At 40.3% G+C, this 16,984-nt stretch overlaps 2 protein-coding genes across 3 annotated transcripts in view; one reads left to right on the top strand and one right to left on the bottom strand.

Annotated features, from left to right (window-relative positions):
- The window catches only part of PRELID2 (PRELI domain containing 2), a 1,077,378-nt gene that overhangs the window by 817,969 nt on the left and 242,425 nt on the right, over positions 1-16,984 (top strand). The window lies entirely within an intron of this gene.
- The window catches only part of SH3RF2 (SH3 domain containing ring finger 2), a 132,663-nt gene that overhangs the window by 45,840 nt on the left and 69,839 nt on the right, over positions 1-16,984 (bottom strand). For both annotated transcript variants that reach the window (XM_050794002.1, XM_050794003.1), the window contains exons 4-5: positions 13,863-13,958; positions 6,650-6,964 (exon numbers count right to left, since the gene is read on the bottom strand). In XM_050794002.1, the coding sequence (XP_050649959.1) occupies positions 6,650-6,964; positions 13,863-13,958 (411 nt within the window). The remainder of the gene's footprint in view (positions 1-6,649; positions 6,965-13,862; positions 13,959-16,984) is intronic.

Below are 16,984 nucleotides of genomic sequence, written 5' to 3' on the forward strand. Positions count from 1 at the left end.
AACACTTTTACACTGTTGGTGGGACTATAAACTAGTTCAACCATTGTAGAAGACAGTGTGGCGATTCCTCAAGGAACTAGAACTAGAAATACCATTTGACCCAGCCATCCCATTACTGGGCATGTACCCAAAGGATTATAGATCATGCTGGTATAAAGACATATGCACATGTGTGTTTATTGTGGCACTATTCACAATACCAAAGACTGGAACCAATCCAAATGTCCAGCAATGATAGACTGGATTAAGAAAATGTGGCACATATACACCATGGACTGCTATGCAGCCATAAAAAAGGATGAGTTAATGTCCTTTGAAGGGACATGGATGAAGCTGGAAACCATCATTCTGAGGAAACTATCGCAAGGATAGAAAACCAAACACCGCATGTTCTCACTCATAGGTGGGAATTGAACAATCAGAACACTTGGACACAGGGTGGGGAACATCACACACCAGGGCCTGTTGTGGGGTTGGGGAGGGAGGAGGGATAGCATTAGGAGATACACCTATGTAAATGATGAGTTAACGGGTGCAGCACACCAACATGGCACTTGTATACATGTGTAACAAACCTGCACATTGTGCACATGTACCCTAGAACTTAAAGTATAAAAAGAAAAACAAAAAACCTAGGTATATACTTAACCAAGGAAGTGAAAGATCTCTACAAGGAGAATTATGAAACACTGCCAAAAAAATAATAAATGGCACAAACAAATGGAAATACATTCCATGTTCATAGATTGGAAGAAACAATATTGTGAAAATGACCATACTGCTCAAAGCAATCTACAGATTCAATGCAATTTCTATCAAAATACTAACATCATTTTTCACAGAAGCAATCCTAAAATTCATATAGAACCAAAAAAGAGCCCAAATAGTCAAAGCAATTCTAAACAAAAAGAAAAATCTGGAGGCATTATATTATCTGACTTCAAATTAAGTTACAAAGCTACAGTAACCACAATAGCATGGTACTGGTATAAAAGTAGGAATATAGACCAATGGAATAGAATAGAGAACCCAGAAATAAAGCCAAACACTTTTTTTTTTTTTTTTTTTTTTTTTTTTTTTTTTTTTTTTTGAGATGGAATCTCACTCTGACAACCAGGTTGGAGTGCAGTGGTGTGATCTTGGCTCACTGCAAGCTCCACCTCCCGGGTTCACACCATTCTCCTGCCTCAGCCTCCCAAGTAGCTGGGACTACAGGTGCCCACCACCACGCCCGGCTAATTTTTTTTGTATTTTTAGCAGAGACGGGCTTTCACCGTGTTAGCCAGGATGGTCTCTATCTCCTGACCTCATGATCTGCCTGCCTTGGCCTCCCAAAGTGCTGTGATTACAGGCGTAAGCCACCACGCCCGGCCAGCCAAACACTTTTAAACAAGTGATTTTTGACAAAGCACACAAAAACATAAACCGAGGAAGGACATCCTATTTAATAAATGGTGTTGGGAAAATGGAATAGCCACACGCAGAAGAATGAAACTGAATCCTTACCTCTCACCATATACAAAAATTAGCTTGAGATAGATTAAAGACTTAAATCTAAGACCTCAAATCATAAAAAAATCTAGAAGAAAACCTAGAAAAACTCTTCTGGATATGGGCCTAGGCAAAGAATTTATGACTAAGACCACAAATGCAACAAAGACAAAAATAAATAAATGAAACTAAGCAAACTAAAAAGCTTCTGCACAGCAGAAGAAATAATCACAAGAGTAAACAGAAACCTACAGAATGGCAGAAAATATTTGCAAACTATGCATTTGACAAAGGACTAATATCCAGAATCTACAAGAAACTCAAATCAGTAAGAAAAAAGCAAACAATCCCATTAAAAAGTGGGCTAAAGAAGATATACGAGATATATAAGCAGCCAACAAACATATAAAAAATGCTCAATATCACACTAATTATCAAGGAAATGCAAATTAAAACCACAGTAAGATACCACCTTATCCAAGTCAGAATGACCATTATTAAAAAGTGAAAAAACAGTAGATGTTGGCATGGATGTGGTGAAAAGGGAGCGCTTATACACTGCTGGCGGAAATTTAAATTAGTATAACCTCTATGGAAAACAGTTTGGAGATTTCTCAAATAACAAAAAGTAGATCTACCATTTGATCCCACTACTTTGGGCATCTACCCAAAGGACAAGAAGTCATTATAACAAAAAGACACGCACATGCATATGTTTATCACAACACAATTCACAATTGCAAAGATAAGGAATCAACTGATAAGTGGATAAAGAAATGTGGTGTGTGTGTGTGTGTGTTTGTGTGTGTGTGTGTGTGTGTGTGTGTGTGTGATCTGGAGGCTATAATCCTAAGTGAAATAACTCAGGAATGGAAAACCAACATTGTATGTTCTCACTAAGTGGGAGCTAAACTATGGGTATGCAAAGGCATACAGAGTGGTATAATGGAAATAGGAGACTCGAAGAAGAGAGGGAGGTTGAGGGTGGTTAAGGGAAGAAAAATTATCTATTGGGTACAATGTAGGCTACTCTGGTGATGGGTACATTAAAATCTCAGACTTCACCACTATACAATTCATCCATGTAACCAAAAACCACTTGTACCCCTAAAGCTACTGAAATAAAAAAATTAAAATTAAAAAAAGACTAAGAAAAAACCTAATCTTTCACTCCCAGAGTTTCCCCGTTTGGTAAAATGAGCATACCAATACCTACTCTGAACAGTTTTGAGGAGAGTCAAATGTTTGTAAATCACTTATTGTAGTTTCTGGCTGGTCGTGATCACTCAATAATGGGATCCATTAATAGTTTGGGGAAGAGAAGTGGCTGAAGGGATTTGGGTTTTGCAAGAGGTCATTATGGAGGCCATTACGGGAAGTATGGATGGGGGTGGGAGGGGTTGGGCAGGGTGAGGCGAAGTGATTGAGTGTGGGCTCTGGGAGGTCAGTGAGGAGGCTGGAGCAATAGTCTAGGCAAGGGATGCAGACCCAAACTAAGGCAGTGAAATGGGATGGGCAAAAGCAATAACTATTTAGGTGGCACACTGAGCTTACTGACTAGCTGAATGTAGGAGGTGAGGGAAAGAGAGCTTTCCAGTTGCAGAGCAGTTCTGCTACCCTGCATCTGTGATACAGAAGGAGGGAGGCTGAAGGATAGGGATGGGGAGGGGGAGGGGGAGGGGAAGGGGAGAAAGAGGGCGTATTGAGGAGCAGAACTTCTTAGGAAAACAAGAATGCTTCATTGCTCTGTGAGTGTGGGAGGCAGTGGGGCAAGCAGGCTCCACATCCTGAACCAAGTCAACTTTAGAATCTCCAGGGAGGGCCCTGCACATGTGACTTTCCCCAAACAGGCATTTCTGAAGGACTTCTTTCTAACTTGTGTCACGTGCAGTTGACTTTCTTTGTCTCCAGGACTCTCCTAGAGGCCAACTGCATTGGTTTCAATCCACCCACTTAACTTCCTGCACTGCAGTTTTCCACAGAACTTACTCAGCATCTTCAGGTCTAATCCTGAATTGTTTTCAAGTGCCACTGTTTTTTGTCTGTAGTTGCAGTTCATCTGTGAGGTCATTTCCTGATGTTCTATCCAGAAGTTTCAAGTGGTTTCCCACAGGTGGAAAGACACAACGACAAAGGGGAAAAAAAATTCCTGGCTCTGGCTCCTCATTATGAAAGGGTAGCGATTGCTACCCTTTTGGGTTTGAGACTTGAGGGACAATCCAAGACTTGTCTCTACCACAGGAGGAGAATGAGGCAGCAGCTTATTCTTGGTGCCATCAGCACCATACACAATGTTCGGACACAACTGGTAGTTCATAAAGAAACAAAGTGATAGTAAATGGAAGCCTTTTTCAGGTGCAAAAGACTTAGGACAAATTCTTGACTGAGGGGGTGGGTGGAGAAGAGAATGCTGGAAGGCCTTACCATTCAAAAGGAGTCAAGTAAAGACAACCAAGAAAAGGGAGGCTGCAGACATCCAGGATAAACTACACTGGCAGAATGTTGCCTAACGTGGCCTTAGTTGATAACACAGTATAGTGATAGGAAGTTACGTTCTACAATTAGACAATTCTAAATTCAATCCAGACTCTTTACTAAATTACACGAACTTGGCTTAATCATTTTTCTTTTGGGGCCTTATTACCTTGCTATAAAGTGTTGATAATACCTCCCCTACCAAGGCTTTTATTACAGTTTTGGAATGGAGGGGAGGCTTAGGAGACTGGGAGTAAAAGGAGACTTTTCTATTAGAGGATATCACTCACTCACTCACTCAATCAATCATCTATCCATCCATCCATCCATCCATCCATCCATCCATCCATCCATCCATCCATCCATCCATCCATCCATCCATGCATCTATCTACCTACCTACCTACCTACTTACCTATAGATCCATCCATCTCATATTAGTTTGAGGTTATATTACTCTTCTTGCTTTGGTAGTGGAATCTCCAATACTCACTATGGTTACTAGCACATCGTAAGCATTCAACAGATGTTTATTGGCTGGAAGAGTTACACTAATCTGTAATCTTTCTTTAAGAAATTAATTTTTTCTCCAGTCTTCCCTACGTATATGTCACCACCACCTGCCCAGATATCTACGTTAAAAGTCTTGATTCCTTGATTTATTGAGTACCTGCTAGGGTCTAGGCACCATGTGGGTTGCTGGAGTGGGGAAGGGAGGGGGAGTGTGATGAACTAGACCCAACCACAGCTCTCAAGAATGTTAGCGAAAAGGGAAGAACTTGTCATTTGCTCAACTTCCTGCTTGTCTTTAGATAGAAGTCATAAGTGGGCCATTTCGAGTGTGCTTTTACAACCTTTGGTCAAATACGTAGAAATCCTTCCAATCCACAGCCATCTGAGTGGAGAAAAGGCTGTTGTGAAGTGGTTCCCTGGTCATCGGATGTGTGAATGCCATACTGTGGAATTCTCACTATTTGTGAAAACTACTAAGGAATAATACGTGTTTTGAATCCTACTAAGCTTCTCCCACTCTAGTCCAGCCTCCGTAGATGACATAAATGCCCAGAATATGAATTTTAAAAGCACACGGAAAATGACTCTGGTGAAATCTTTTGCGAAGTCAACTTAGAGCTAAGTGAGCTAGCTTATTTCTACTGAGTGTGGGCTGCACTTTATATATCTATGACTATATATAAAGAATCCTTTCAAAAAACTCTATGACTCTTTGGCTTAATTGTGAGTCACAAGGCTCCCATTTTAGAGAGAGTGTGTGTGTGTGTGTGTGTGAAGGAGAACTTTGGGCATAAAGCATATATTAATATGTACTTGTAAAGAAGTGCAGTGTGTATGTAGAAAGTTTTATAGCTTTTGTTAAAGCAAGGGAAGTGTAATGGAGGAGAAAGAGAGAGAAAGTGTGTATGTGTATGTGTGTGCATGTGGTGCAGGTGGTGGGCAGAATTACATGAGCAGCCAACTTCTTAGTGACCCAGACAGTGGTATAAGATATGAAGCGTTGTAGGAGGTGATTGTTTTCCTTTCAGAATAGCACACAGGTCTTTGAGGAGCCCTTGACTTTCTCTTTCCTCCTTGTCTTGTTAAAAAGGGATTAGAGTCCAATTAAGCCTTTTAATCCCAAGGTAGAAATTCATGTTTAAAAACAAAATTTACGGCTCCTTAAAAAAAAAAAATATCAGTACAAGTTGAGTTTTGCCCTTTCAAGTTGCCACCTGCATGGTCCCAAAGAGTGTTTTCAGCTGAATACCCAACATTCAGCTCTTCTTAATTACTTTGCCTCATTCCTCCAACTCCTTCATCTTTTAAAGTACCCTTCAACATAAATAGCCATATGCTACTAGAAATACTTCAGCCTCTGGATTGCCACGACCACCCCAGGTTTATTTCTCTTCAGTTGGCAACACAGTGACCAGGGTTAACAACAATAGCATTAAGAGCTAACACTTATTGGATGCTTAGTATATGGCAGGCATCATGGTGCTAGGCACTTTACATGCATTATCTTATTAGGTACTCCATCTGGAAACACCCAGGGCTGGCTTCACCAGTGTGTGACTTGCATAGCCACACAAGGCTCCTTGCTTGGTTTAATGCTCTGCTGTTCCCATCTTGAAATTCTTGATTATTTTTGAGCAAAGGACTTGTATTTTCATTTTGGACTGGGTCCTACAAATGTAGGTAACCAGTCCTAAGAACATTCAATAACCCATAGTTTCTTTTTGTTTCTTTTGCTTTCTTTCCATCTGATGCCTAATACATTGCCAGAGGATGGGACAGTGAATCTCAAATTATGATGCCAAAACACTCTTGAGAAAATAGGTGCCATCATCTCTTTGGAGGGAAGTTCTCTAAGGGACAGGAATGATATCATGGCTCTCAGCAAGGGAAAGAAAAGTATCTGTGAGAATTTGGATAAGTTGTTTAACCCCTCTAAACCTAAGATCCCTCATCTGTAAAATGAGGATAATAGTAATAACACCTAACTCACAGGCTGTTCAAGGATGAAATAAAATGTTTATACAATTCTGACATGGAATACATACGGCATTAGTTACTAGTAGGGCATTCTGGGTGCTTAGCTAGTAGTAAACATCAAATATTGCTTGTGACATGGTATGAATCACTTGCCCAATTCAAAAGTGCCCTAATCTCAGGAGATTCTTCCCTACCTGTCCCGCTGAGCTGGAAGGAATGTCTGCTTTCTCCACGGGCTGGGTGATCACAGAGGGGTTGCTGGAGCTGATAAGCACTGGGGTGCTGATCTCTACCATATGGCGTCCTGAAGGAGAATGGACCATCCGGTTGAGAGTGTTCAAGGCTGTTGTGATGGAAAATTGCCCGGGCCCCTTCCTCCTGGACCCTGGGCCCCTACGGAGGGTAGATGTGTTGCCTCTGGAGGATGAGGACACCAGGGACAGGTTTTTTGTGCGGGATGACTGGCGACCTTTGTTCTTCTCTAGAAGGTGTCTTGCGGTGAGGTTTGGCTGAAAAGACAAAAGGTCCAATGAGAGGTTTGTCTTTCTGATCTAATGTACGTAGCCAGTTCCTACCCACACCCATCTGAAACCAGGTCAGATGCCACCTCCTCGGTCACTGGCTCAGATGCTCATTCCTTGGTGAGCACAGTAACAGCTTCCATCTTCTATCAATGCATCCTCATGACTTTGCTCTATTAATGCATTCTCCCAACTTTCCTGCAAAGTAAGTATTACTCTTTTACTTAATAAGCCATGATGCTCTTCCCTGGCTGAGTATATTTATTCTTCCTTTACCCATTTTCCCCAGTCATTTCTGGCTGTTTTTCACCTAGTGGACTTCTCCCCTCTTCCTTTAGCCATCCTGGAATCCCCCGCTAGTTTGGCCACTTCCCCTTCCTGGTGCTCCCAGCAGCCCCTGTGTTTCCCGATCATTGTATTTTTCACTCCAAACCACAATCCTTTACTTGCCTTTCCCCCACTAGTCTGTTAGCTATCTGGGTTGCAGGGACCTTCTACACATGATTCTCTCCTGTACCCCAGAGTAGATGCTTAGTGCTTGTGGAATAATGAGTGAATGAAGTTGCTCAAGTTCATACATTTCATAAGTGTTTGGGCCAGAATGTAAGTGCATTCAGGACCCTGAATTCTTATGCTAAGACTGTCTTTTACTACTTCCTTTAAATATGTTTATGTAATCACCCTTCTTCCTTGTTCTATGTCTCTTAGTCAGTGATGTGTTAGTAAATCAGCTGTCAGAAAAAAAAAAAAAAAGTAACAAAGAAGAAAGAAAAAAAATCCCTGATTCGTAGAGTTTTTCAAGCCACCAATGGTTAAACACCTGGCTGGAAAAATTCCTGAAAATGTAACAACCAGCTCTTGTGATCTAGTTCCAGCCAACTCCAGTACACCACTGTGTTATGTCTGTCTTCCCCACTACATCGATCCATTCTCACAAGAAATACATAGTAATATTTTGAGTACCCTACTCACTGAGGGCCCCTGTGGGTTCATTTCCTTTGGAAATCTGAAACATGTTGACAAACAAGAGTTAGTGCAATAACTCTTAAATTTTTGGATGATTACCTAAATTTTCGTTTTTATAATTGTTACCAGTTGCCCTCTAAAACCATAGCTCATTCTAATTTAGAAATCCAACTATAGAGGTAAAAGAAATTTGCCCATTAAAGAATTTTTTAGTGATAATGTACAGAGGATTAAAATAACTGAGACAGAAAATTTTATTGAATGTGACTTTTGTTGAGGAATAAATAAAGTTCTTAAAAAGAAAATTTTAAAAAAGATGTGGTTCTTACCTCAAGAAGCTTATAATATTGTGAAAAACTCATTCAATAGGGGAATGAGCATTATTATGTCTACTTTAAAGATAAGGAGGCCGAGGCCTGGAAGGGGTGACTTATAAGTGACAGAGCCAGCATGTAAACAACTAAACAAGAAACCATCATATAATTATAAGTGCTCTGATGTGATAGAGAGGGATTGGGGGAGGGACCTACTTTAAATTAGGGGGTCGAGGAAGATCTGCTGAGAAGAGGGCATTTAAGTTGAAACAACAAATGATCAGAAGAAGGAGCTAGCTATGTGAAAATGGAGGTAAGAACATGCCCAGAAAAGGCACCATAAGCTAGTGTGAAAGTCCGAAAGAGGGAAGGAGCTCAGCTTGCTTGAGAAAAAGACAGAAGAAAGAAACAGAGAGAAGGCTGGAACAGAGCATGTAAGGAGAAGATGATAAAAGAGGCCATAGAGACAGGCAGGGGCCAGATCACAAGAGCCTCGGAAGCTTCCATTTTATTCTACATATAATAAGAAGTCTTTGGCAGGACTTAGGTAGAGGAGTGATATGATCTGCTTTATGCTTTTAAAAGCTCATGCTACTGTTCGGCAGTTTCTTAGAAAGTTAAACACATACTTAGCATCTGACCCAGCAATTCCACTCCTAAGTAATCACCCAAGAGAAATAAAAACTTGTGCTCACTCAAAAACCAGTATGCAAGTATTTATAGCAGCTTTATGCATAGTTGCCAACAACTGGAAAACAACTCCAACGTCTTTCACGAGGTGAATGAACAAACTCTGGCACATCTATACAACGGAATATTACTCAGCATCAAAAAGGAATGAACTACTGATACATGAAACAGCATGGTAATTCCAAATGCATTATCCAAAATGAAAGAAGCCCGACTCAAAAAGCTACATTCTGTATGATTCCATTTATATGACATTCTGGAAAAAGAAAACTACAGGAGCAGGAAACAGATTGGTGGTTGCCAGCGGTTATGAGTTGGGGAAGAAACTGACTATAAAGGGGCAGCATGAGAAATTTCAGGGCAGACTACTGGAACTATTCTACGTCTTGATTGTGGTGTGGTTACGCAATTGTATGCATTTATTAAAATTATAGAACTGGACGTTAGAGTAACTTTTGCTGTATGTAAACAAACAAGCAAAAAGAAATAAAAAGCTCGTTTTGGTTGCTATTTAGAAGTGCCAGAACAGAAGTAGGGAGACCAATTAGGAAGTTACTGAAATTGTTTAGGCAAGCTCTGATGGCAGCTTGAACTAGGAACAATGACTTAGAGGCCCCAGGGCACCTGCCCCTCCATTGTTCACCCAGTAAAAGGGCAATATGCACTCTGAATTGAATGAGTAAAGTTCTTTATACAGCCATTCATGGCTATAAGAAATAAGTTAATTTTTTCTGCTTCCCCCTAATTGTTCTGTCCCCAGGTGAGTACCACCATCAGCTTTTCTAACATGAACACTGACAAAGGGCCCCGGGAGACTCTGCATCTGCCCTGTCCTCTGCCAATATGATTAATAGCTCTGCTGGGGAAGAATTGCAGGTCTCTTAGATTTGCACCCACTCATTTGAAACAATATTGTTGAGGCTCCTTGGGCTGAGCAAAGTTCATATAACCCAGGCAGGCTGTGTTGGAGGAGTCCTGATAAGAATGAGCATAGGCTCAGCCTTTGTTTTATCACCTTTTAATGCAGGTGCAATTCAATACGTGAAATGATACATTAACAAGAAAAATCCTGTTTATGCCAAACACACCCACACACATGCACACACACATACATCATGCTCAAAGGAAAGCCTCCCTTCCTTCCAATTGCTTTCCATGACACTGGTAATTCAAAACTTATTTAAAGAGTTCTCAGCAAGTGCTAGTCTTAATGAAATGACTGGAGTCAAAATTTAAGTGCTGCTTTAAAAAGCACAATTTAGATTTCAGGTAATTTTTGAAAACCAGGTTTCCAGAGTAGAGCAACCACTTGATTATCTTTTTCCCCTCCGAGCAATTAGGAGAACAAATGAAGCACTGGCTAGTTTAATGATAATCTTGACGGTTCTTGTACTCGCTAATTTTAGAGGTGAAGTGGCCGGAAAGTGTATCCAAATGAATAATCATTAAATGGAGAAGTTTTGGGAAATGGGTTTCAGAAATGGGTAATAAGATGACTGGTGACTTCCCCCCAGCCCAGAGTTATGAAGAAGCATCTCAAGATAATGCAGGAGACCAGGGAACAATTTCCATAAATATTTAAGCGCCTCATATGGGTCCAACGAGGTACTAATTGCAGCTGCCCTCTGTCCTTGGAGAGTCAACCATTGACTCTGAATCATCCTAACTTCCTCCTCAGAAAAGGCTCCTACCCAGCAGATGGCTCTGCCACTGATCTATGTCCATAAATCAAGAAGTGGGGCTGTCCTTGACCACTTCTCTTCTCTATCCCTGCCTCTGTGAACCCCAAAGTCCTGTGGATTCTACCTCCTGAAAGGTCCCTGAACCTATGGGTCTAATCCACAGTCATCTAACTGGGCAATGCAGGGGCCTCCTACCTGCACTTTCTGCTTTCTTCTCCCTCTTCAAATCATTCCTCCCACTGCAGCCAGGGCAGTCTTTAAGAAACCCAAATCTGGTCACTTAAAAAACCTTTCAATGGCTTCTGTTGGCTTTTGGGTCAAATCCACACTTCTTATGAAATGGCAGAGGCAATGATACCCAATGTTTCATGTGTTCCCTTATACTTCTCAGCTGACTTGACATCAGATCAGGCTATGTGACTGGTTCAGGCTAATGGGCTGTGAGTGGGAGTGACAAGTGTCACTTCTGAAACGAGGCATTTAGTTGGTGATACAACTCACTCTTCTTCACACGTCCCTACTGTGGAAACTAGGAAGCCCACAGGTTCCAGATGATGCAGCTACCAGATGGCCCAGCCATATTAGTCTGGGTTCCTGAGTGACTAGGTGAGCAGAGCCCTTCATCACTCTGCACTGAACATGGAATGTAGGCGAGGAATAACATTTTCTTTGTTCAGCCACTGAGACTTTGGTGCTGTTTATTGCCACGGCATAACCTAGCCCATCCTGACTATACGGGATGGTTTACGACGTCCTCTGTGATCTGTCTTCCATTTACTTCCCTGGCTTCGCTTTTTGTTCCTCTTTTGCTCTCTAAGCTCCAACTCTGGTACTTCCTTTTTCCCCTGGCCACACCACACTTCCTCATCCTGCAGGACTTTTGCACATGCTACCTCCATTACCTAAAATGCTATCTATCTGTCAGATCTTGGCATAAGTGGCATTTGCTGAACTTCTGCCCTGGTAAATTGCACATCATAACTCCCTAATAGTTTCCTCTACTTCAGTCTTTTTTTTTTTTTTCTTTTTAGAGATAGGGTCTTGCTGTGTTGCCCAGTCTACAGTATAGTGGCACAATCATGGCTCACTGTAGCCACGACCTCCTGGGCTCAAACGATTCTCCTGCCTCAGCCTCTGGAGTAGCTGGGACCAGTGTGGGCCACCATGCCTGACTAGTTTTTAAATTTTCTGTAGAGAGAGGAGTCTCACTATGTTGCCCAAGCTGGTCTCAATCTCTCAGGCTCAAGCAATCCTCCTGCCTTGGCCCCCAATGTGTTGGGATTATAGCTATGAGCCACTACACCTGGCTACTTCAGTCTTTACATGATTCATCACACTTGTAATTACTGGAATACTTTCTGACATTATAGTCTCTGAGAGTAGGGACCCATGTTTGTCTTGTGTCTTTAGAACTAGGCACAGGTCCTGGCATAGCAGGCACTCAATGAAAAATTAGTTGAATAATTAAACATATGTTTAGGACAGGGTCACAGTGAATGGTTTGCCCTAAAAATTTTTTTCCCCTGGGAGCTCTGACTACCTTCCGAATTATTTTCCATTCATTCACTTGCTAAGCTATTTTTTTTTTTTTTTTTTTTTTTTTAACAGAGTGCCTGTTCTGTGTTAGGCTAGCCTGTGAAGTACAACTAACCACTCATCAGATATTCAGAGGCAAGAGGCCATTGAGGGTTTAACTACTTGCTGAAATTTTATGAACAAAGTAGGTTTCTATCTGAGCCTTATAAAATAAGTGAAATTTGAACAGGTAAAGAGAATTGGGTGTTGCATCTGAAAGGGGCCCCAGCAAGAGAAAAGGCATTAGGAATGAGAATTAGGAATGAGTTTAGCAGAGACAGTAAGAAGACCAGCCTCTCTGGACCTTTCCTCCATATCTTCCTTCAACACTGATGAAGTAGAGGAGGTACAGAGAACCCTGAAAGCTGTGCAATGCTTTGGGTACACCGTTCATTTCAGAACCTGCTTTAGCTCTTATGACTAGAAGAATTGGTTGCTTCTGCTCAACTGTGGTCTGTTCTGTTTCAAACACTCCAGCCCCTAGGGTGGACAGCACGCCTTTTACTTCTTTCATAGCTTTCTACTACTCATTTTTAATGCTTTATGCATGTTAATCACCCAGTAAATGCAGTTAAACAATGAAACCTCTCTTTTAAATATGTAATGACTTGCTTCAAGCTAAAGTGAGGCTCATGGCTAATGAGGTTATTATACTGGACAGGTTATATTATGCTGGAGATATACATAGCCTAGCATGTTTTCTTTCTTTTTTTTTAAAGAAGATTTTTCTTTAAAAAATAGAAGTAATAAATATATGCTAATTTCAGAAGATTTAGAAAATACAACTTGGCAGAAGAAAATGAAAAGCATCTAGAATCTCATCATGTAGTGATCACAAATGTTAACATTTTGGTACATATCATTCTCTAGTCCTTTATCCATTTATATAAACACACATATATTTAAAAGCTAGTTCCATATGGTCCAACTTATTTTTTTATTGTGATAAAAGACATGTAACATAAAATTTACCTTCTGAACCATTTTTAAGTGTACAGTTCAGTAGTGTTAAGTATATTCACACTGTTATGAGACAGATCTTTAGAACTCTTTTATCCAACAAATCTGAAACTCTATACCTATTAAACTTTAAAAAAACTTAACAATGAATCATAAATCTTTCCATATCAAACACTTTATGATATTAAATATTATTCTCCATGTATTACAGTATTATCCATAGAGAGACACTTTTTTCATTACCACAATTAAAAAAAATGAAGTCCTTATTGTTGACTATTTAGAGTATTTCTTTTTTTTTCATAATTATATACCATCACCTAATGTTATGGTGAACATTTTTGAATATTTTGTACATTTATCTTTGCATACTTATTTAAATATTTACTTACAATAAACTCTCAGATGGACTTACTGACTCAAAGGAGGCCCACATTTTTAATATTTTTGGTATAAGTTTATTTGAGTTTGCATGTGACAGATTTCACCAATTTACATTCCCATCAGGAGAATGGAAAAGGCTCATTTCCCCAGATGCTTGCCAGAATTGGGTATTATTGTCTGGCATCTTTTCTTTAGAGATTTTAGTTAGTTCTGAAATAAGCCTCATAGCAAATAGCAATTGCTCTCAGGCATCACTGTAGCACATGCATATATCTGTATAAGTGTAAATCAGATGTAGACTTGATACTCACGTACCTCTACAAACAAGATAGGGAAGATGCCTACTTTATCTCCTAACTTGCCTTCTGCCCAGTTATCATCCACTCGGCTGATCACAGTGATGATATCATCCTGAAAGAGAAGTTCTCATGGTCAGCATTTACTCTCATTTTCAGGCAGTAAAAGCTCTCAGCAGAGATCAGTTTGGAGTCTCAGATGGTGTAAAGTGTGAGAAATGTACCTTGTGCTTGATTTATTTGGGAAGTCTTTTGCTAAAATGAACTTTCTCCATAAAGGGCAGTGTTTGTATCACTGAGACCATAGGGGAGTAGAAATAATTTGGAGAATCAATGGAATCCAATAGGAAAACTTAGAAAGTTTCTAATTTTTAATCACCAGTAGGTCCAAGCTTTTCACTTAAATTTATCTGATGGAGAAATAAAGATGGAAGCCATAGGGACAAGGACTTTTAGCTTTCCAAAAAGAAAAATGAATTTTATGCTCATTTTGAAGACTTTTCAGAACCTATTCAATTTTTAATGCATCAAACATAAAGCAACTTTTTGTTCAGATTTTTCTTACTCACTATAAAAGGTTATATGTAAATTTGTAGAAACATTTGAAAATACAGGTAAGCAAAACAGGGAAAATATTGTATCACAATAAAGATACATTCACTGTCAACAGCTTGAATAACACATTTTTTCCAGATTCTTTTCTATCAAGACAAAACATACACACATATAAACATATTTTTTAAAAACCTTTCCAAAGACATACACACATGCATACAATAAAGTGCACACATCTTGAGAAATTTTACATTTGAGTATATCCATGAAATCCCTGTTCAGATGAAGGTATAGAATACTCCCAGCACCCAGAAGGTTCTTTTGTGCCCTTTCCCACCACTTATTAAGAGGCAACCACCACTCTGACTTCTAGTATTATACATTTATTTTGTCTGTTCCTGTACCTCACACAAATGAAGCCATATGGGACACAGTGATTATTTGTATTTAATGCCTTTTTAGAAACACCTTGCTGTGTCCATACAACATTCAAGTTCAACCTGTATATTCATCCACTAAAGACCTTCTGATCTGTCTCTGACATTCTGTTCCATGCGCCTCAGGAATTAGAATTAATTTAAATTTAAATCTGTTACTGCATTATACCCTTTCTTAGCTTCCTCTTACACAGCGGTACCCAACCTTTTTGGCACCAGGGACCGGTCTCGTGGTAGACAATTTTTCCTCGGATGCGGGGGGTAGAAGGTGGGGATAGAGGGTAGGGAATAGGGGATGGTTTCAAGATAAAACTGCTCCAGCTCACATTATCAGGCATTCGATTCTCATAAGGAGCATGTAATTTAGATCCCTTGTATGCGCGGTTCACAGTGGGGTTCACGCTCCTATGAGAATCTAATGCTGCCACTAATGTGACAGGAGGTGGAGTTCAGGCAGTAACGCGACCCATTACTATAAACACAGCAGCTATAAATACAGATGAAGGTTTGCTTACTTGCCCACCACTCACCTCCTGCTGCGCGGTCCGTTTCCTCACAGGCCACGGACCGGTACTGGTCAGTGGTCCGGGAGTTGGGGGCCCCTGCTCTTACACATGTGCAATTATGCATTTATAGGTTATTATTTCTTTCTTTTGTTTTTTTTTTTTAAAAATTTTTAGTCGGAGTCTCGCTCTGCTGCCCAGGCTAGAGTGCAATGGCGTGAACTTGGCTCACTGCAACCTCTGCCTCCTGGGTTCAAGCGATTCTCCTGCCTCAGTCTCCTGAGTAGCTGGGATTACAGGCACGGGCAACCATGCCTGACTAATTTTTGTATTTTTAGTAGAAGTGGGGTTTCGCCATGTTGGCCAGGTTGGTCTCAAACTCCTGACCTCAAGTGATCTGCCCGCCGCGGTCTCCCAAAGTGCTGGGAATGCAGGCGTGAACCACCGTGCCAAGAGATTATTATTTATTTAATGTCTGTCTACCCTATCAGACCATAAACTCCATGTGTGCAGAGCCTCTGTCTGTTTTGTTAATCTTTGTTGTCCCTAGCACCTAACATAGTGGCTCCCCTTTAGTAGTCAGCCAATAAATATTTATTGAATGCATGCATGCAGGAATAAATATATGACATTGAATAAATTACACAATTCACTGAGCTAGAAAGCACTAGGAAAAGAACAGCTTTGGGAAGGAAGATCTTGAGTTTAATTTGGATATGCTGAGTTTAGAACATGAGATTTCCTAGAAGTCTGTGTATTCCACAGCCTTCCAGAATGGGTCAAATCCTCTCTTTTGGTTTCTTTGTCATAATTTCCCATTTATATATCTGTTTCTTCCACTAGATTGCCAGCTCTGTGAAGGTAACAGTGACTCATCACTTTATCTCCAATGGCCAGCTTGGCACATGGATGGGCTCAAGAAATGAATGAGTGTGTGAAGTAAGTGCCCCAGTTTACAAATTCCCAGAAAGGGTGAGAGACACAGACGATGATACTCCCTTATGTCTTCCTCCAGCTGTGTGTCTAATGCCTGGCACAAAGTAAATACTCAATAAATGTTTGTGGAATTGAACTGACCTTCCTCTAACTGTAGTCTAGGTCTACACTTTGCTGTGTGGGCTGCAGAATGACCTTTCTTAGGAGTCTTGCTCTGAGGTTCCATAGCAATAATAAAGATCGTTATCTCAGAATATGGAGGACAGAGAGGTTGTCTAGTTTGAGAAAACCTGAAGTAAATCTCCTTTCTGGTAGTGGTAGAATAAAAATATTTTGTAAAACGAAAGACCTTGCCTAAGCTATTGTAGCAGTGCCACTTTTTATACTTACATTTGATCTACTTATCACGAGTGGTGAAGAATGAAAATAACTCTAACTGTGGTCTCTATGAGAGATGTGAATGTTTATGGAATAACAAATACTGAATACAGAGAGTTAAAGTAGTGTAGACTTCAGTACAACTGTCATTACTTGCAAATGGTGGGGAATCATCTAATGAAAAAGAGAGGCACAAGAAATCTTAGGGTAATTAATGTTTGGAAAACATGTCTTATAAGAGGTTATTTATGGAGAAAGGCACGATTATGTTATTGTGCGTGTCTGGAGTGTTTTGAATGTGATGTTTACAACAAGATAGAATGTTGTACATG

The sequence above is a fragment of the Macaca thibetana genome, chromosome 6 (genome assembly GCF_024542745.1).
Source record: "Macaca thibetana thibetana isolate TM-01 chromosome 6, ASM2454274v1, whole genome shotgun sequence".
Lineage (NCBI taxonomy): Eukaryota > Metazoa > Chordata > Mammalia > Primates > Cercopithecidae > Macaca > Macaca thibetana.